The sequence below is a fragment of the Pavona decussata genome, unplaced genomic scaffold (assembly GCF_977016875.1).
Source record: "Pavona decussata unplaced genomic scaffold, jaPavDecu1.1 SCAFFOLD_71, whole genome shotgun sequence".
Lineage (NCBI taxonomy): Eukaryota > Metazoa > Cnidaria > Anthozoa > Scleractinia > Agariciidae > Pavona > Pavona decussata.
This window is the reverse complement of record NW_028145490.1, coordinates 2,089,132-2,110,000: the sequence shown is the minus strand read 5'-3', so window position 1 is coordinate 2,110,000 and position 20,869 is coordinate 2,089,132. Positions and strand designations below refer to the sequence as shown.

Sequence of the window (20,869 nt, the reverse complement as noted above, 5' to 3'; positions counted from 1 at the left end):
TCGATTTGATAGTCGATCCTTAGTGAAACCAGACTCTATGTGTCACATGGTATGCTATATCTTGCCTTTATAGTTTCACTCAGTAAGAACCGATTCGTTACCGTCTGTTTCATAAAGAGCACCTCTTCTCTACCAGGAGTTAAATGTAAACTCTACCATGCCTAATTCTAATTCCACAGAGGCACGATATTGAACTTCAAGTTTAGACATAACTTAGAACAACGTACATACGGTATTCTATTAACTGTTTAAACTATTCTTGCAGGTGGAACTGCTTTCCATCGGAACCCTGTTAGCGTACACAATGGTAACCATATCCGTCCTCGTAAGCCGCTATCAACCCGGAGTCCAAAACGTTTATGATAACAACGTTAGTGAAACAAAAGCCAGAACTATAAAATGGCTTCAAAGCCTGAGTTTAAAATCACATGCGCCACAAGGTGATTTTCCTGACGAGGTTTCCAAGACAAAGTACCAACCAATCACAAACGAGGAAGAAATCCGAAATAGCGATGACGTCGGTGTCGAAAAGAAAGCCAATCAGAACACAGCATTTTGTGCCAAGGTGTCGGTGTTTTCCCTAGTTGTTGCTATCACTGGACTCTCAGATGTTCTCTTGTTTGCTTTTGATTACGTTTCAAAACCAGAATGGTGGGCGATTTTCCTTGTTTGTTTCTTTTCGGGAACAATCGTTGTTTCACTTGTTGCTCTCCAGCTTCAGCCTCAGACCAATGCCAAGTTTCCATTCATGGCTCCCGGAGTTCCCTTCATTCCCGCAATATCCATCTTCATCAATATCTTGTTGATGGCAAACCTTCAGTGGATGACGTATGCACGCTTTGGCATTTGGATGGCGATTGGTAAGTATTGAACTTCTATCCAAAGAATTCCGTGAGAGTACTGTTGCTATTTTTTTTGGCACCTTTCGGTAACAGGCCAACTATGAAGAGGCTCACAACTGAACGCACGCCATGTTTTTCTCCGCTGCTAATCAATGTAGCAAAATTCTCCCGAAACAAAAAAGGTAAGTTCAGTGAGTTGAAAAGTCGTGCTTGTGTGCCACGATTGGAAGATGTCGATTCACAGCCAGTTGGCTGTCAATTAAGGGAGCTTAAGCAACGACAACACTGCAAAATAATAGGTTTAATGAGCAAAAACAATCGCTCAGCAAGTGCGTTTTAAATGTTGTTACATTTCTTTGTCGTCCTCTGGAAAATAACAACGTAAAATGACCAAATTCAAGGTTTTGTGGAGAACGTCAATACCTGACGGTAAATTTTTCGTTCTCTTTCTTAACTTGACCGTCACTCCTACCAATTTGGTTCCTGAGTAGTTTCTGTAAAACTGACTTGAACGAGTTGAAACAATCGTGAAGTAGCACAAATGAAATAAAGTTATATTTTCAAGTGACGTTTTCGTTGGCGTTGCCGTCATCACTGCTTAAGTTTCCTGATTTCAGTAATCAACGACATTAAAACTGCAAGCGTTAGTTCAGTTTTTATGTCAGATTTTGTATGATACGCAGCCGAAGTAGACGAGAAATGCGTTTACCCCATTTTCTCAGCTCCAGAAAGCCGTTACTGGTCGATGAATGCCGATAAGGTCAGATAACAGTGTAAGCGCGTAATTGGACTTCTTTGTGTGATCATGAATAAAATAGGACGTTAAAAAATTTTAAAAGAAAATACCAAAAAGTTTAACCGGTAGAATGTTAAGTGAATACCCTGCATCGGCCACTTAAGACACATTTTCATGGGCGATATTTGAGGCGATATTAGGAACAATATTTCCGTCGATTTTCGGCGATGGGAAGGATTAGCGTTGATTTCAGTTCATCGCGATGTTCTTGCTATCTGGTTTTAAAATGTTTTTCATTAACGGGAACCAAACATATGATATTTGAGCAGGGGTGAATGTTTTTCCTAATTCATAGTTTGTGGACGAGATGCTAAGTTCGTCATGTTTTGAAATTTCTGGCCTCCAAAAAGCCACTTCCCCTGTTTTTCAGGGGTAAACGTTTTCTTAATTCATGGTTTGTAAACGACATGGTCAACTTATAAACGGCTTTCAATAAAGAATTTTTAAATTCTTTATTAAAAGCCGTGTACACGTTAGCCGTTCTTCTTTTCTATCCCTTTCCAAGTGTTACCTGAAATAAAATCAACATTTGGTGCTGTGTAATAGCAAGGAATCTGCCGGAAAAGACTAAGGACGAAACGTGTACACTTTGCATATTAGGTTGACCATCTCGTCTACAAACTATTTGATTATGAAAAACGTTCACTGCTTAAAAAACACTGGAAATAGCTTTTTGGAGGCCAGAAATTTCAAAAACGTTCCTGTCCCCACATCCCCCGAGAAGATAACTCTGTCAGCGCTCGAAAATCGTGCGCGTTACAAGAACAAAAATAGTTACTATACACAGTTGTACACAATGCCGAAAAAGGGGATTTAAAAGGTGATACAGGAAACTAGAAGTTTATAAATTGAATATCACCCGGTTTTAGACATATGCACACAGCTGCTATTCGTGTAGTATGTTACCGCGTAAATGACAGAACAAGTTGTAAATGAATCTGTCAGAAGGAGATTCGGCTTTTGTTTACGCTTGAAGCATAAAATGTTTTGAAAGGACTGCCCACTTTCACAATTCTATTTCGGAAAGAAAAGGTTGTTACCTTGTAGAAGAAAAAGGAATTGAACGTACTTTGTTTGACGTAAAAGTGTAACACACTCCTAAAGCCTTTGAAAACGTTTAACAACAATGTTATTTTTCAACAGGTTTTATCATCTACTTCTTGTATGGGTATCAACACAGCACGGAAGCGATAAAGCCGGCCAATCAGAAAGAAGGAGAATTTTTTCTTCCTGATACTCCAGACATTCAAAGTGTCGTCAATAAACCTCAGATGTATTGATACGCATGCGCATACGACTATCATAGAATGATTCAGTCATAAAAGCATGATGTCATACACTGACACTTACTTCGCCAGTGGTGATAGAGCATCACAATTCAAGAAAAGGATATTTTGCAGAATGCCGGTCGAAAGTCGATTACCCTCCCACGATATTAACAGATAGCATTCAATTAGTGCTATTAAATGATGATAATTGACAATTGAACGATTTTTAGAGATTTGCTCGTTTGGAACCCTGAAAAAAAAAAGACACCTTCCGGAAAATTTTCGTTCGTAATACTTTCCGTCACTCAGCAATCAGCTCGATCTTGGGGAATATCACCTGATACTCAGTCAACGAGGAATAGGCTGTGTTAAGCAGGATAACCCACTCTATGACTATAAAAATAGCGAAAAAACGGAACGACGTTTCGGTGTCATCCTGGCACCATTATCAAGTAAAGAATGCAACAGAAAAGATAATTTATACATAATGGTGCCAGGATGACACCGAAACGTCGTTCCTTTTTTTTCGCTTATTTTTATAGTCAACTGTATTTCTAAATTTAATCTTATTAGAAACCGACCCTATGCATGAAAAAATGGCTGACATTTTAATATTCTTTTGTTTGCATTCAAATTAATCTACTAACCTCGTTCTTGAGTTCAAAAGGCAGAAGAATATATTACGTTGAACAAGTCTAGTGTGGCTCATTTGAATGCAGACAAAAGAATATTAAAATTTGGTTTGGAAGGGAAACAGCTCAATTTTTGAAAGGAACTACTCGTGATCGGTTCTTGCGCATTTTCGAAACAAAAATGCGAAAACTTGAAAAACGTTAGCCTAACATTTTTCGAGGTTCAATCCATTCCGACCTACTCTATCTCTAGCCAGAGGCACTAATCGACAGTTTATTGTACCGTGGAGTATATTTTTGTTTCTGTTGACAGACAAACAGTTTTATTTTTCAAATGACATCAAATTCTGGTGATACTTTTCCTTAAACTAAGTGACTACTTCGTGTATAGCCCGAGATTCACTCACCGCGAAACAGTCTTGCCCGCCTGATAATGAAAGATGCCTAACAGCAGCGGCAGTTGCACTCTCGGTGTCAAGATTTCATAGTTTACTATCAGATATTAGATCCTGGATTGTTTTTCAGTTGGCTAGGTTTTCATTGTTCTTTTCGCTGTTGGTTAATTTAATTAAAACAGAGAAAAGCGGGCTGAAACAAAACCTAATGAAAATAGCGAAAAGTCCAATGGATTTCCATCAACGTATTCCCTCGACCCAGTCTCCAACATAGGTCCCAGACAAAATAACAATAAACGGACACTCCATGCAAATTAGATCGCTTCATTGAAAATATTTAGGGCTTTATAGTAGCGAAATTTTGGCGAATTTTCTGACAAGTGACTTTAAAGTAGAAGAGTAAAATGGTACACCATCTTCTGATTCATGTCTAAGTGCTTTTGCTGCAAATATTTTGTTTTAATGCTCTAGCATCACGCAGTAAGGAATGTCGTTTGACTGTGCTAGGATTCCCGGAAATAGGCCTCATTTGAACTCGTATCAAACTACAAGCTTCAAGGAAGAGGAAGAAACAAATCTCCACAATACTCAAAGTTTAAGGATTTTCTTTGCGCATTAAGTTTTTTCTGCATTTTGTTTTTTCGGAGAAATTAGTTGATGAATACACCGCAGGGCATGTACACAGCAAGATTTCTTTCTCCGCACTGAAACGGCACAAACAAATTATGTAAGCGCTCCGGTTGAACAGCGGTTATTAATTGTGGAAGAAAGCTTTAAATGTCCTGTAAAGATGATCTTTTAGAACTAAAGAATAATTACATAAAAATAATTTAACAGTAACTATTACAACACATTAAGTCAAACTGAAATTAGATCGAACAGGAACAGGTACAACGTAGCTAAATGTGCACAATGCAAGGGGTGAACGCACCCCAATATTCTTTAATTGCTTCTAGTTTTAAGCGTAAATAATATTTTCGCAAAAGACTAACTTCCTTTAAAGCCCGATAAAAATCACATAAAGTTAATAAAATTGCCGCATGTTACCCCGATTGAGGGACCACCGTGAAAGCTAAAAGAATCATAAGTTATCACCTGACTTAACAAAACGTTACCTTTGTCTTTCCGGGAAAGAGATTAAGAAGTCATGAACTATTCCTTCAATTAACATGGAAAGTAAAACTATTTTATTCTCAGAAATATCCACTACTAATCCCTAAAATAATCAACTCCTAGAGAAAAACATAATTGAAAGAACAAATTTTCATTTTGTTTTGGGTGTTTTCCTAGAAAGACTTAAACAATTAGTGAGCAACTTACAGCTGTAAACAAAACACTTTCCCGTTAAGACCGGACGTGAATTCTATTAAGGACGGGCTCGTTCTTGCCTTTCCGTCTCATTCAAGTGCACAAGGTCATGGTAAACTAAAGATCTTGTTCTTTCCAATCACCGATCTTAGTGATCGGTCAGTCATGATAGCGGAAGCGAGTTGATTGTTTGATTTTGCTGAACCCTGAAGTTTAAGGCTTACAGGCTGAGAACGCGAACTAATGGGTCTTGGCCTAACTACGAAAGCGAGGCGTAAGCATTTGGCTAAAAGACTCGTGAAGTTGCGAAAAAGTTATCTTCTTGAGAGTCTCGTGATGCTCATACGATGGTGATCTATTTTTGTAACGATCCAAGGTTAAAACAAGAAACCTGAGCTTAGTCTCACAGACAACTCGACGCTGTTCCCTGAAATAAACTAAAAACAAGATGAAATATGGGAGGGAGACATTAAAGCTTTTATTTGGTCAAGGGGATAGGAATAAGTGTCCGCATTATAGAGGCGTCCGTTTTAGAGAAGTAAGCTTTGTATGGAGTTTAGCCTGCAGTGCAGGCGTTTTTCATGGGCGAGTGCTGAATAATAAATTTAGGTTGTGTATTTGAAGGAGGCTAATTCTCAGCCAGTCGTCCTCTCCCTTAGGGTCACTTTTGACTCGCTCCAGCCCTCTCGCGCTTCCTCGCCCAAGATGACAGCAACGAAGGATTATTCAGCGCTCCCGCTCCAAAAATACGCCTGCATTGCAGGCTATATGGAGTTCGGTCTCTCAGGGACCAAGTGATATTAGGGGGTGTCCGTAAGGAGAGGTTACATGTCACGCAAAGAGAGTACAATTACCTTTGTAAGCTACGGCCAATGAAAACGCGCCAGGCCAACGAAGAATTCTTGGAAACTGATGTTGCGATATTAACTGCACTATTCACTTGCAGTCAGTATCCTGTTCGATCCAACAAGGTAGGCATTTTTGTTTTAGCGACAAATTACTTTTATCTGGTAGATGTACAAATAGTTCGAACCAAATACTGAGTTTCGATGTTGATATCGTTTCTTTATTTCTTAGGACGCACTGACTCAATTCATCAGCTTAATATCAGGTATTTATTTTTATTTAATTCGTAACCAAGTTTGAAACAGAAAGTCGATATCTTGACAGACCGAGTTTCACTATGTTTTGTTTTGGTTTTTTCGACCAGTAGTTACTTTCTGTGCCTTAAAGGCAAGTCATTGGAGTCTTTTGAAGGTAGTAGTGATACTCGAAATATTTAACACTACAACTGCCGCTGCTGTTTAAGACCGGCTAGCTGATGTGTTTTAGATCACTGATCATCACTTGTCTGCGATCTGATGCGCGAAGAATTCGTTTTAGGAAAATGATGTGGTTGCATTTCGCACCTTTACATCCGACAAGATTGGTCATTAATGCTGTAATTATACGGGCATTCTTTGAGATTATAGGAAACCTGGAAAGTAATTTATAATAGCGCGCTAAAAGAAAAAGATTACACTACAATGCAACTCACTAGACTTGCAGGGTATCTCTGATCAGTTGTGTACTGACCTAGCAATACTCGCCCGGTGAGGAATAAACGTAGTGATTATTTACGAGCTTTCGTGAATGAAGATACACAGAAGGAGACACAAAAGATAAGCCACAGTTTACTTCTAGAAACCTGACGCGATCCATATTCGGTTCCAGAAAAGTTATTCGATACCAGCAAACGGGGCTAGCGAACAATTCTACTCGATTTGGGGTCATTTTGAGGAACATTCATTTACGCGAAAGGTGTACTGAGGGTTTTCCAAAACTTCGCCGTTACGAAAAACTGTTGGGAGAGCTGTAAGGAAAAGGAAGAACCGGTGAATCTTGATCAAAAATATAATTCAATGCAAATTCACTGTTAAGCATGTATAAGATACTTTACTCGTTCAAGGAAGCACTCGAGCATTTCCAAGAATAGTCTGCTATTCATATGATATCTCGGGATGGCAAATCCCTCTTCGCTTTGCTTTCATAAACTCTCCGATCCGCGAATTAATTCAGATTTTAAGCTGGCCATCGAAGGATGATTTGTCCGCTTTAAATTCCCTGAATTCGGCCGTTTCTCTTGACGTTTCAGGTGCGTAAAATAACAAGCAGAAAATTGATCCTCTCTGGTTAATAAATAAATGCAGTCTGGTAGCTTCCCGAAGGTGATAGGTATCTATGACTCATTTATTCTGCTCGGGCATTTACTTGATGCTACGTTATTATTACTCATTTATTCCGTGCGCGCCCTGTTTAGGCAACATCGAGATTGTTTCTGGTACTTTAGGTAAGAGTGTTTCAGGCGCTTGTTAACGTTCATTGCTTATCGAAAAGTAAAGGCATTTGTTTTGAAAATGTCGGCAGAGCATCTACTGTCTCTACTCGCGCTCCAGGTTGAACGGCGGTTATTTATTATGGAGGAAAACTTCAAATGTCGACGATTTTAACAATAACGAAAAATCGCATACAAATAATATAACAGTAATTATTACAACAAATTAAGTTAAAATGAAATTTGATCGAACGGGAACGAGCCCACCATAGCTAAATTTACACAATAAAAGGGGTCGAAAGCACCGATATATTCTTTGATAACCTTTAGTTTTAAGTTTAAACAATATTTTAAAAACATGAATTTTTCCAAAAAAAAAAAAAATTCACTTCCTTCGAAGCCTTTCAGCTTGTGTAACAGTACTGGTTACCTGTGTCTTTCTAGACTTGCTTACAAGTCGAGCTTAGAGAGAGCGAAGCGCGATCGTCAGAGCTCGAGCGAGCGAGCGCGGAGCGCGAGCGAGCGAGAGCTTGCGCCAGGTCCATTCAATGAGAAGCGAGCGAGCGACTTCAAGTCGCTCCAAGTTGGAGAAAGTCTAGAGACAAGGTCTGAGTGTTGCTTAACTAAGGATCTTAAAATAATCAGCTCATTGAAGATTCGTTCTTTCAGTTATATTTTTGTCTAATTTGCTTTCGGTGCTTTCCTAGAAAGACTGTGCTAACAAAATTATTGAACAACTTACAGCTGTAAACAAAACCCTTTCCCGTTAAGACCGGACGTAAATTGCATTTAAGATGGGTGGTTTCTTTCATTTCCGTCACAATTGTACAAGGTCAGAGTGTGGCTTAACTAAGGATCTTGTTCCTTCCGATTATAGATCGTCTAGGTCGCGATTGATCAGACATGGTAGCAGTGGAGTATAAACATCAAATATTTTGTTGTCTCACTAGGCTCAGTTTGGATTCGTCAATACCCAAAGCTGAAAGGTTGAAGAAAATTGTGCGTTACACTGCTGAACACTCCGAATAAACACTTCAGTCTCCTATATTGGTTCAACCAATACTGACAAGTCTTATCAAGTGTACGCTTGCCTCACAAAGGAGCTGGACCATTTACTTTTTCCTAAACGACGTATAAAAAGGTTTTAAAAATTAAAATGAAAATGAAAAATGAAACTGTAAAGAGGACGTAAGATCAAACAACATCAAGGAACAATAAACAAAATTCTTAGAATTTTTTAAATTATTTCACGTAGAGAGAGTTTAAATTCTTTTGCATAAGCCACAGCCAATGAAAACGCTCGAGATCAAAGCAGAATTCTTGGAAATTCTTGCGGTTTTAACTGCACTGCTCACTTGTATGCAGTATCCTGTTTGATCCACAAGGTAGGCAAGTTTGTGTTAGCGACAAATTACTATACCTGGTAGATTAACAGATACTTCAAGCCGATACTGCATTTAAATGTTGCTATCGTTTCTTTATTTCTAAGGACGCTCTGACTCAGTTCATCAGCTTAATATCAGGGATTTATTTTCATTTAATTCCTAACCAAGTTTGAAACTGAAAGTCGATATCTTGTCAGACCGAGTTTCGCCGTGTTCTGTCTTGGTTCTCTAACCAATCATTACTTTCTGTGCCTTATCGACAATTCAGTGGAGTATTTCTCAAAAGCATGGCGGCTGGTAGTATTAAAAGCTGAAGGAATTTCTTTGCTGTGCTGTGTTACAGCTTTTAATATGCTTCGACGTATCAACAAAAAACACTGGACCAGGTTTCGCCCTCACATTGAATTTCATAGCAACAGTGTAATGACCGATTCGTTTTTGCAGCAGTTTGTAATAAAAGGAAAGTAGGAGATCATATTACAACAGATTAAGTCAAGTTGAGACACGATCTAACGAAAAAGGGTCCGCCATAGCTAAATTACGCAATGCAAGAATTCTAACGCACCACTTAAGTTTTAAAATAGACAATATTCACAAAATGAATTTTTCTCAACCCACTTTTTTCGAAGTTCTATAAAAATCACAGGAAGTATATACAAATTACCGCATGTTTAGCCCGATTGCTAAAGCGCTGGTCCCTTTTTTTTCCTCTTCGGCTTCCTTTTTAGCTTTTCCGGAGAAGCTAAAAGAAATCATTAGTTATCAGCTTATTTAATAAAACCGGTTACCTTTGTCTTTCCAGGAAAGACATTAGGGTGGCATCATAGTTATAACTATTCCTCTGTTTAACATGGACAATAAAACTATTTTATTCTGGGAAATAGCCACTAGATAATCAGTAAAATAATCATTTTTAAAGAAAAATATAACGGAACTGAGAGCTAATCTTAATTTTTTTCGGTGCTTTCCAAGAAAGATTGTACTAAGGTAACAAGTGAACAACTTACAGCTGTAAACAAAACCCTTTCCCGTTAAGACCGGACGTAAATTGCATTAAAGACTGATGGTCGGTTTCTTCCCTTTCCTTCACAGTTGTACAAGGTCAGAGTGTGGCTTAACTAAAGAAGATTTAACATCAATCAACATCAAGGAAGAATAAACGAAATTCTTAGCATTTTTTAAATTATTTCACGCAGAGAGAGTTTAAATTCTTTTGAAAGCCACAGCCAATGAAAACGCTTAAATTAAGGCACAATTCGTAGAAATACTGCGATCTTAACTGCACAGCTCACTTGTTACCAGTATCCTGTTTGATCCACAAGGTAGGCATTTTTGTTTTAGCGACAAATTACTTTACCTGGTAGATTAACAGATACTTTGGACCAAATACTGAATTGTTGATATCGTTTTTTTATTTATCGACGCAGTAACTCAATTTATCAGCTTATTTTCAAGTGTTTATTTTCATTTAATTACTAATAAAAACATTTGGAAACAGAAAGTCGGCGATGTCTTGTCAGACCGAGTTCATTATGTTTTGTTTCGTAACCAATCGTTCCTTTCTGTGCCTTATCGGCAAATCACTGGAGTCTTTCTCAAAAACATTACAGCTAGTATTAAAACCTAAAGAGATCTCTTTGTAATGTTTTAATGCACCTTTACAACGCTTCGACGCATCCGTCAACAAAAGCTTCTGTACCAAGGTTCGCTCTCATAATGAATTTCAACTCATCGCAAAAATGATCTATTCGTTTTGCAGCAATTATATATGTAATAAGAGGAAACTAGGAGACAATAAACGCCTTCTTTAACATCGCTTGTATTTGGTACAATGGCTCGGTCTTGTGCTATACTCGTGACATTGTTAAATTGATCTCATTCGGTCGAGCTTCAATTTTAGCGATTAACACAAAGGATGTTTTTAACATCGCGAATCCTAGCAGGAAATGGCGAAGTTCGAGGCCACACGTCTCTTAGTAGCTCAGTAGCCGGTTAAGGCATGTCACTAGTGTAGGAAAATATAGTATCACTCAGCAATTGATACCCAGGCTTAGTTTCATGGACGTAAGTTGATTGCCTTACTTTATTTGGGGTAGAAAACTCGTGAATGGAACAGGTCTGCTTTCATTTTGGTTGTTTTATTCAGCACCTAATGTTTTTGAAAATTCAAAGCGGGACGTTTTTGTATGGAAAGCTCCCTACATCTCGCTCTTTTTATTAGCGAGTGTAAAATTCCCCATCTTTTATAAACTGTCAAGGACCCACGGCAAGGCGTTCTTACAGCATGTGACCTACTAACAAGGAATGAATATCTTGCACATTTACTTTATTCACAGGAAATCCCAAGATGGCAGAGTATGAAAAGGCTACTGACCTAACTTACGAAAAAGAGGACGAAATGAAGAGGAAATCTGGAATACGGGTAATTGGTGACAAAAGTTGCAGTTGGGTGGAGGTTTGTGGTAACGCACGAGTACCGCGGGGAACGACAAGGGGCGCAGAAGCCCAAGCACACTTCTTACAAGTTGGTGATGAAGATAATAATGCTCGATTTCTGGGTGGAGATGTCGGAGCAAACGCTGGGCTGGATTTAGAAAGCTTTTCCAAAGAAGGCCATGTACTGGGCGCTGAAGCAAAAGCAAGGGCGACTTTAGCTGAATGCACAACTGGGCCAGTCAATGTCCATCTCGGAGCCGGAGTATCAACAGGCGCCAAAGTAGAAGGTGGAACCATTGACGCCAAGCTTGCTGGCTGCGGAGTAAAAGTTGGCAAGAAGATTGGAGTCTCTGTTTTTGACAACGAGATTTCCATTGATACTGCAGCCCTCGTTGGGAAAGGATGGCTGTGGTAATCACTGCTGTTGTAACGTAATTAAGTCAACTTTTTATAAATAAAGTTAACGAGCAAATGCAAATTTATATATTCAAGAGTGTCTTTTGTTGTAAACATGCAACTCGTGATAATGATCGACAAGCAGTCAGGGAACAATTCACCACCAAAACTGCTTTTTATCAATTCTAGCCTCTCTGAACGTAAATGGTTGTCTACTTTAATTATCTAAAATACATGATAAGGGAGCTACATTTTCAACTTAGAATGAAAACCTTTCTTATATCTCTTGTATCATATAGCTTACATCTAAATGGAGGCTTGCCATTTTTACCCAAAAATTTCAAAGGAACAATTTCGAGAATTGCGTATTAATGTCAGGCTATTGCTGTTTGTCTAATTTCTGATAAAAAAGCTGAAAATTTGTGGTATCAATTCCATGTTCTATGTTTCAGAGTCCTTAGCAGTTCATTCCATCTCAAAGAAATCGCTATGCTATACCCCCTTAGCAAGGTACAGCACACTAGTTCACCTTCGGCTGAAGATGGTCATTTCTGTAGCATCTTGGTTTGTCTATATGTTGGCTACTTTAAGTAAGTTTGTGTTAGGCCCTTATTAACGTTCTTTTTTATCGAAAAGTAAAGGCATTCGGCTTGAAAATGTCGCCGGTGTCAATCAGTGCTCAACGAAACCTGCAGTTCATTCGTTCTCTTGCACAGATTTGTTAAGTAGCAACTCGCTTGCAATTGCAGCAGAGGAACCAGGAGTCTTCTTTGTCTCAAATCTTTATTTTTCTAGCGGTAGCTTAGAACAGCTCTAACTCAACATTCCCTGTATATGTGTATTTTGATCATATCCTTTTTTCCATCATAACCTGTAGGTTTGTTTAATTAGAAGCAAGGTAAGGAGAAATCAGGTGTTAGTCGCTTTTGAAGCAGAAGACCCTCAGTAGTGTTATATAGCGGGAGCCGGATTCACTCGCTGCGATCTCCACTGAACAGTCTGGCGCGCCTGAAAAGACGCCTTAACAGATAGACGTAATCTTATGATAGAAGAAATGTTCACTCTCGGTGTCAACATTTCATCGTTTAAGTATCAGATATTAGATTTGAGTTGTTTTTCAGTTAGCTACGTTTTCGTTGTACTTTTCGGTGGTAGTCAACTTGGTTAAAACAGAGGAAACGGGCTGAATAACAATATCGAAAAAGTGAATGTATTCCCATGAACACATTCCCCTCCACCTGGTCCCCAACATACTGGTCCCAGACGAAATAACAATAAACAAACACTCGATGTCTTCGATGAGGACAAAATGTGTGCGCTTTCAGCATACAAATTAGATAAATTTATTAAAACTATTTAGGGCTTTATAGTAGCGACTATGTGGACGAATACGGCGCCCCACAGCTTATGCCGAAAGTATTTTGTATTTTTCTCTAGCGTCACGCAGAAAGGAATGCCTCTTCGTCTGAGCTGCTACAATCTAGGATTCCCGGAAATTGGCAAAATTTAGATTTTTCTCTAGGCATTAAGTTTTGTCCGTATTTTGGTTTTCCGGAGAAATTGCGTGATGACAACACGGGAGAGCTGCATCTACACAGCAAGATTTAGTCCTCGAGGAACGGCTGCACACGTAAGCTTTGTTAGCGCTCCGGGTTGAACGGCGGTTGTTTATTATGAAGGATGAATAAATGAATATGAATATTTCAAACAAAACACTTTCCCGTTAAGACCGGACATAAATTATATTAAAGATGGGCGGTTCTTTCCTTTCCGTCACAAGAGACAAAGTCAGAGTTTCGCTTAACTAAGGATCTTGTTCCTTCCGATAACAGATTTTCTAGGTCGAGATTGATCAGTCACGGTAGCAATGGAGTATAAACATATCAAATATTTTTTACCCCTAGACTCGGTTTGGCGGAGTTCGTCAATACCAAAAGCTTAAAATGGATTTCCAGCAGTGAAAGTTGTATTAAGTTAGTTATTTTCGTTTTAATGAGCAAGTTTGAAGTAAATAGTGACTGCTAAAGACCGCTAAACACTCTGAATAAACACTACTCCTGTGTAACTTCAACATTACTGACCCGTCTTATCAACTGTACGCTTCGCCTCACAAAGGAACTAGACCATTAATTTTAAAAAGTTTCAATTTCCTAAAAGACATATAATAAAGGTTTTAATAATTATAATAAAGAGAAAATGAAATAAAGAGGACGCAAGATCAATCAACATCAAGGAATAATAAACAAACTTCGAAGAAATTTTTAATTATTTCACGCAGAGAGAGTTCAAATTCTTTTGTAAGCCACAGCCAATAAAAACGCTCGAAGTCAACGCAGAATTCTTGGAAATATTGCTATTCTATTTTAAATGCACTGCTCAATTTTAGCCAGTATCCTGTTTGATTCACAAAGGTAGGAATGTTTGGTTTACTTTATCTGGTAGATTTACAGATATTTCGAACCAAATACTGAGTTTAAATGTTGCTATCGTTTCTTTATTTCTTAGGACGCTCTGACTCAATTCATCAGCTTACTACCAGGTATTTATTTTCATTTAATTCCTAACCAAGTTTGGAACAAGAAGGTCACGCGATATCTTGTCAGATCGAGTTTCACTATGTTTCGTTTTGGTTTTGTAACCAATCGTTCCTTTCTGTGCCTTATCGGCAAATCACTGGCGTCTTTCTCAAAAGCATTACAGCTACTCGGTATTAAACCTGAAGAGATCCCTTTGTAATGTTTTAAAACAGCTTCTACACCTTTTGCTGTTCATTTACGCAATATACATTCATTTACGCCAACAGTTGAAACTATACGACAAATATACGTTCATTAGCACTTCCATGAACTTCATTAACGCGAACTAACTTTCAACAACGTTACTTGCATATGTATTAACATTCAATAGCATCAACGGATGAACAATTGCACCTTTGGACAATCATTAGCACCAATAGAAAATCAATTGCACAGTATGACAATCAACTGCGTATTAAAGACATACAATAATGGAATTTGCATAGAGACGCACAATCGATTGCACCTTCATACAAGCGTTTATTCGAAATGGTCAATCATTAACATGAACTGACAAACGTTAGTATTTTTCGAATGAACAATAGGAAGAAAAAAATATTCGTTAGGGTCATTAATTGTAGTTACCTGTATTTTAAAATAGTGAACAAAAACACAAGAGTATATACATTTTCATTAACATTTTATGTTTTTTTTTTGCACAATCTTTTGCTGAAGTAGATATAAAATGAAAAACATTTTACTGTACATCTACAGTACTGTAACAAACAGAGTACGCTGTTTGAACAAGTAGACGCATTGGAGACAGAAAGAACCGCAGAAAATCAAGGCACAAAGAAACAGAATCTTACTTGAACAGCGACAAAGAATTATTCAAGCCTTCGAAGATGTTAAAGAAGATTATTTGACGGTTGCCGCTACTATCGAACCATTTTGAAATTTCTTTTTTCCATAGTTGATTGTTATTACTACTCACATGTTTGTCAGTTGATGTTAATGATTGACCATTTCGAATAAACGATTGTATGAAGGTGCAATTGATTGTGCGTCTCTATGCAAATTGCATTATTGTATGTCTCTAATACGCAGTTGATTGTCATATTGTGCAATTGATTTTCTATTGGTGTTAATGATTGTCCAAAGGTGCAATTGTTCATCCGTGGATGCTATTGAATATTAATACATCTGCAAGTAGCGTTATTGAAAGTTCATTCGCGTTAATGAAGTTCATGGAAGTGCTAATGAACGTATATTTGCCGTATAGTTTCAACTGTTGACGTGAATGAATGTATATTTTCCGTAAATGAACAGCAAAAGGTGTAATATGCTTCGACACATCAACAAAAACTACTGGACCAAGCTTCGCTCTCATAATGAGTTTCAAACATCGCGAAAATGACCTAGTCGTTTTGCAGCAATTTGTAATAAAAGGAAACTAGGAGACCGTATACGCCTTCTTTAACGTAAACATCGCTTGTATTTGGTACTTTGGCTTGGTCTTGTGTAAACTCGTGACATTGTTAAATTCAACGCATTTGGCTTAGCTTAAAGTTTAGCGATCAACACAAAGGATGTTTTCAACATTGCATATCCTAGCAGGAAATGGCGAAGCTCGAGGCCACATGTCTCTTAGTAGCTCAGTAGCCGGTTAAGGCATGTCACTAGTGTATGGAAATTCTGTTCCACTCGACGTTTGCTACCCCGCAGGTTCGGTTTCATGAACGTAAGTTGATTGCCTTACTTTATTTGGGATTGAAAACTCGTGAATGGAACGCGTCTGCCTTCATTTTGGTTGTGGTTTAAAACTGGTTGTTTTATTCAGCACCTAATATTTTTGAAACTTCAAGCCGGAACACTTGGCCGTAGGGAAAGCTCCCTACGTCTCGCTCATTTCATTACCGAGTGTAAAATTTTACCATCTTTCATAAACTGTCAATGACCAACGGCAAGGAGTTCTGGCGATGCGGTATTACAAATAAGTATTCTAAATATTTCTTGGGACGCCCTGACTCAATTCATCAGCTTAATATGAGGTATATATTTTTATTTAATTCCTAACCAAGTTTGAAACAGAAAGTCGATATATTGTCAGACCGAGGTTCACTGTCTTTCGTTTTGGTTCTCTAACCGATCGTTACTTTCTGTGCCTTATCGACAAATCTCAAAAGCATTGCAGCTGGTAGTATTAAAAGCTGAAGGAATCTCTTTGCTGTGCTGTCAACAACTTTTAATATCCTTTGACGTATCAACAAAAACTACTGGACCAGACTTCGACCTCATATTGAATTTCATAGCAACCGCAGTGTAATGACCTATTCGTTTTTGCAGCAGTTTGTAATAAAAGGACACTAGGAGATAATATTACAACAGATTAAGTCAAGTTGAGACACGATCTAACGTGAAAGGGTCCACCATTGGTAAATTTGCACAATGTAAGAATTCGAACGCACCCATAAGTTTTAAAATAAACAATATTCACGACATGAATTTTTCTCAACCCACTTTCTTCGAAGTTCGATAAAAATCATAGGAAGTATATACAAATTACCGCATGTTTACCCCTATTGCTAAAGCACCGGAAAAGCTAACAAAATCATTAGCTATCAGCTTATTTAACGAGACCGGTTACCTTTGTCTTTCCAGGAAAGCGATTAGGATGGCATCATAGTTATAACTATTCCTCTGCTCAACATGGACAATAAAACTATTTTATTTTGTGAAATAACCACTGGATAATCAGTAAAATAATCAGCTCCTAGAGAAAAAGATAACTGAAAGAGCGAATCTTCGTTTTTTCTAGAAAGACTGTACTAAGACAATTAGTGAACAACTTACAGCTGTAAACAAAAGCCTTTCCCATAAATTGCATTAAAGATGGGCGCTTTCTTCCCTTTCCGTCGCAATTGTACAAAGTCAGAGTATGGCTTAACTAAGGATCTTGTTTCTTCCGATTAAAGATTTTCTAGGTTGCCATTGAACAGTGATGGCAGGAATGGAGTATAAACACATCAAATATTTCGTTGTCCCCCTAGACTCGGTTTGGATTCGTTAATGCCAAAAGCTGAAATTGGATTTAAGTTAGTTATTTTAGTCTTAATAAAAAAGTTTGAAGTTACAAGTTTTTTTTTCAATTATTTCACGCAGAGAGAGTTCAAATTCTTTCGTAAGCCACTGCCAATGAAAACACTCGAAATCGTAGAAGCTACACTGCTCACTTGTAGCCAGTATCCTGTTTGATCCAACAAGGTATAGGCATTTTTGTTTTAGCGACAAATTACTTTACTTGGTAGATTAACAGATACTTTGAAACAAATACTGAATTGTTGATATCGTTTCTTTATTTCTTAGGCCAACGCAGTAACTCAATTCATTAGCTTAATTACAAGTATTTATTTTGATTTAATTCCTAACCGAGTTTGAAACAGAAAGTCGGCGATATCTTATCAGACCGAGTTTCATTATATGTCTCGTTTTGGACCAATCGTTCCTTTCTGTGCCTTATGGACAAATCACTGGAGTCTTTCTCAAAAGCATTGCAGCTAGTTGAATTAAAACCTAAAGAGATCTCTTTGTAATGTTTTAATACAGCTTTTAATATACTTCGACGCATCGACAAAGACTACTGGACCAGACTTCGCTCTCATAATGAGTTTCAACCTCTTTGCGAAAATGGCCTATTCGTTTTGCAGCTATTTGTAATAAAAGGAAACTAGGAGACAGTGCCTTCTTTAACATCACTTGTATTTGGTACTTTAGTTCGGTCTTGTGCTAAACTCGTGACATTGTTTAATTCATCTCATTTGGCCGACAAAGGATGTTTTCATCATCGTGTATCTTAGCAGGAAATGGCGTAGCTCGAGGCCATATGTCTCTCGGTAGCTCAGTAGTCGGTTAAGGCATGCCACTTGTGTACGAAAATATTGTTCCAATCGGCAATTGCTACCCGGGCTCGGTTTCATGGATGGAACAGGTCTGCTTTCATTTTGGTTGTGGTTAACTTGTTCTTTTATTCAGCACGTAATATTTTTAAAACATTTCAAACCGGAACGTTTGGTGGCCGTATGGAAAGCTCCCTATATCTCGCTCATTTCATTACCGAGTGTAAAATTTTACCATCTTTCAGAAACTGTCCATTTCTAACGGCAAGGAGTTCTTGCAATGTGGTATTATAACTTAGTATTAAAGTATGTACCCTTTTTAAAGGGACTGAATCTCTTGCACGTTTACTTATTCACAAGAAATGAAAGAAATCCCAAGATTCTCTCCAACATCTCTAACTCGTTTTTTGCGCGTTCGCAATTCCCAGTGGAATTTCGTATTGAACGCGTGCTTGTACCTTGTCACTTTTACAACGAAAAATATACATCTATATCTTCTCTGTTAGGGTGTGCTGTAAGTTGTTTTGTTGAGCGTGAGGTTCGTTTGCTCCTTCGATGGTTCAACTTACGTAGAAAGCGTGGTTGTATGTCATTCCTGCCTGCCCGTGCGCACTCTTAGTTGTTTTGTATCTCGTGGCGTATTTGTTTGTTTGCTCGAACCTTGAGGTTGGAACAGAAAGCGCCTTTTGTGACTTCTCACTTTAAGAACGAAGAATTTACATATATATCTTAGTTGTCTCTACTAGCGCGCGCTCTTGGTTGTTTTGTTCGTCCTACTTTCCTGGAAGCTTCAATTTTTAATAGAAATCGTGCTGGTAGTGTCTCATTTTTAGAACGAGGAATATGCTGAATATCTTATTTGCCTCTGTTAGCGCGCTCTAAGTTGTTAACGAATAAAGACAAAATTCTAAGCATTTTTCAATTATTTCACGCAGACGGAGTACCAATTCCTTTGTTAGCCACAGCGACTGAAAAAAAGCGAAATCCAAGGAGAATGTTTGGAAATATTGCGATTGTAACTAGCACTGCTCACTTTTAGCCAGCATCCTGTTTGATCCAACAATTACAGTGCATTAGGTACATTTGTCAATCTGACAGACACAGTTAAGATTCGTTCTGTGTAATTCGCAAGGCTTGTTTCAGCTTTTTTTATATGTCGCTCGATTCTTTCTTTGGCGCCAGCGGCACCATTGATCGCTGATATCGCTGCTTTGATTGGCCATCAGGCGCCACATGATGAATGTGAAGAGAAGACCCCAGTTGATCATAATATTCAGAATAACCAAGAAAAGACACTCGAAAAGCTTGTAAATCACACGCCTGTGACTCGTGATTTACAAGCTTTCTCGTGTTCTCCCAACATCTTGCGTGGGTTTGTTACGCTGGTAAATCAATAAAAATTAATTACTATTACACGAGGACTCCAAGGACGCCTCCTCTGGCCAAAGCGGGGGTACAAACCCGACGAGATCTCTTCGTCATGTTTTAATACAGCCTTTTTCGTTATATGCCGATTTTGTTATATGGTTTGCCGTATTTTGAAATAGTTCAAGCATTTTAAGATGGACCATTTTGGAGTTGGTTGCTGGTTGTGGTTAGCTGGAAAATGTTGTTTCATTCATCACCTAAAAATTTTGAAACTTCAAACTTGAATGTTTGGCCGTATGGAAGGCGCCCTATAGTTCGCTCGTTTCATTACCGAGTGTAAAATTTACCATCTTTCATAAACTGTCAAGGACAAACGGCAAGGAGTTCGTGCAATGCGGCATTACAACTTAGTATTCTAAGTATGTAACCTACTTAAAGGGAATGAATCTCTTGCATATTAACGACTTTACTCACAGGATATCCCAAGATGGCAGAGTATGAAAAGCCCACTGACCGAACTTTCGACAAGGTCGACAAAAGCTGGAGCTCGGGTTGATGGTAACAACACTTGCAGTTTCCTGGAGATTTCAGCTGACTCAGGAGTAGAACCATCATTTTCTGGAATAACAGCAAGCGCAGAAGCCAAAGCACACGTCTTAAAAGTTGGTGATGAAGATTTCAATGCTCGTTTTCTGGGAGCAGGTGTCGGAGCAAAGGCTTCGTGGGATATAGTTAGCTTTCTCAAAGATGGCCGTGTACTGGGCGTCGAAGCAAACGCGAAGGCAACTCTAACTGAATGCAAAGCTGGGCCTGTCAGTGTTCATGTTGGAGCCGGAGTAACAACAGGCGCTAAAGTAGAAGTCGGAACCCTTGGTGTAAAGGTTGCTGGCTGCGGAATCAAAGCTGGCAAGAAGATCGAAGTCTCTGTTTTTGACAACGAGATTTCCATTGATACTGCAGCCTTAGTTGGAAAAGGATGGCTGTGGTAATCATTGCTGTCACTGTAATTATTGAAACTCGGTTCACTTTATACAATTAAAGTTAATGTTGAACTGCAAAATCTATACAAGTATGACTTAATTTGTATACTTCCAGCTCATAAAAATGACAAGCAGATTTGGAACGTGTCAGGCGACAATTGTCCACTAAAACCGCTCTTTGCCAATTCTGGCCTCCTCGAACGTAGATGGTTGTCTAATTATGTGGAATGCAATAAAGGAATTACATTTTAAAGTTAAACTAAAACCTTTCTTTTATCTCTTATATCATGTAACTTACATCTAATTATAATAAATTTCTAATTATAATAATTCTAAT

At 38.3% G+C, this 20,869-nt stretch overlaps 2 protein-coding genes across 7 annotated transcripts in view; both read left to right on the top strand.

Moving 5' to 3' along the window:
* The window catches only part of LOC146477285 (cationic amino acid transporter 3-like), a 12,227-nt gene extending 6,435 nt beyond the window's left edge, over positions 1-5,792 (top strand). The window contains exons 3-5 of one of the 2 annotated variants that reach the window (XM_085113752.1): positions 266-565; positions 716-860; positions 2,782-5,792. In XM_085113752.1, coding sequence (XP_084969878.1) covers positions 266-565; positions 716-860; positions 2,782-2,918 — 582 coding nt within the window. In that variant the 3' untranslated portion in view covers positions 2,919-5,792. Of the gene's footprint in view, positions 1-265; positions 861-2,781 lie in introns of both variants that reach the window. The other variant, XM_085113751.1, reaches the window with a different exon arrangement.
* The window catches only part of LOC146477284 (uncharacterized), a 77,697-nt gene extending 57,076 nt beyond the window's left edge, over positions 1-20,621 (top strand). The window contains exons 2-4 of one of the 5 annotated variants that reach the window (XM_085113762.1): positions 6,317-6,352; positions 7,376-7,451; positions 20,029-20,621. In XM_085113762.1, the coding sequence (XP_084969888.1) occupies positions 7,425-7,451; positions 20,029-20,541 (540 nt within the window). In that variant the 5' untranslated portion in view covers positions 6,317-6,352; positions 7,376-7,424 and the 3' untranslated portion in view covers positions 20,542-20,621. Of the gene's footprint in view, positions 1-6,115; positions 6,213-6,316; positions 6,353-7,375; positions 7,452-10,191; positions 10,263-11,276; positions 11,859-16,296; positions 16,340-20,028 lie in introns of those variants that run through there. The other 4 variants (XM_085113761.1, XM_085113764.1, XM_085113763.1 and 1 more) reach the window with 4 other exon arrangements.
* Positions 20,622-20,869: the final 248 nt, after the last annotated feature.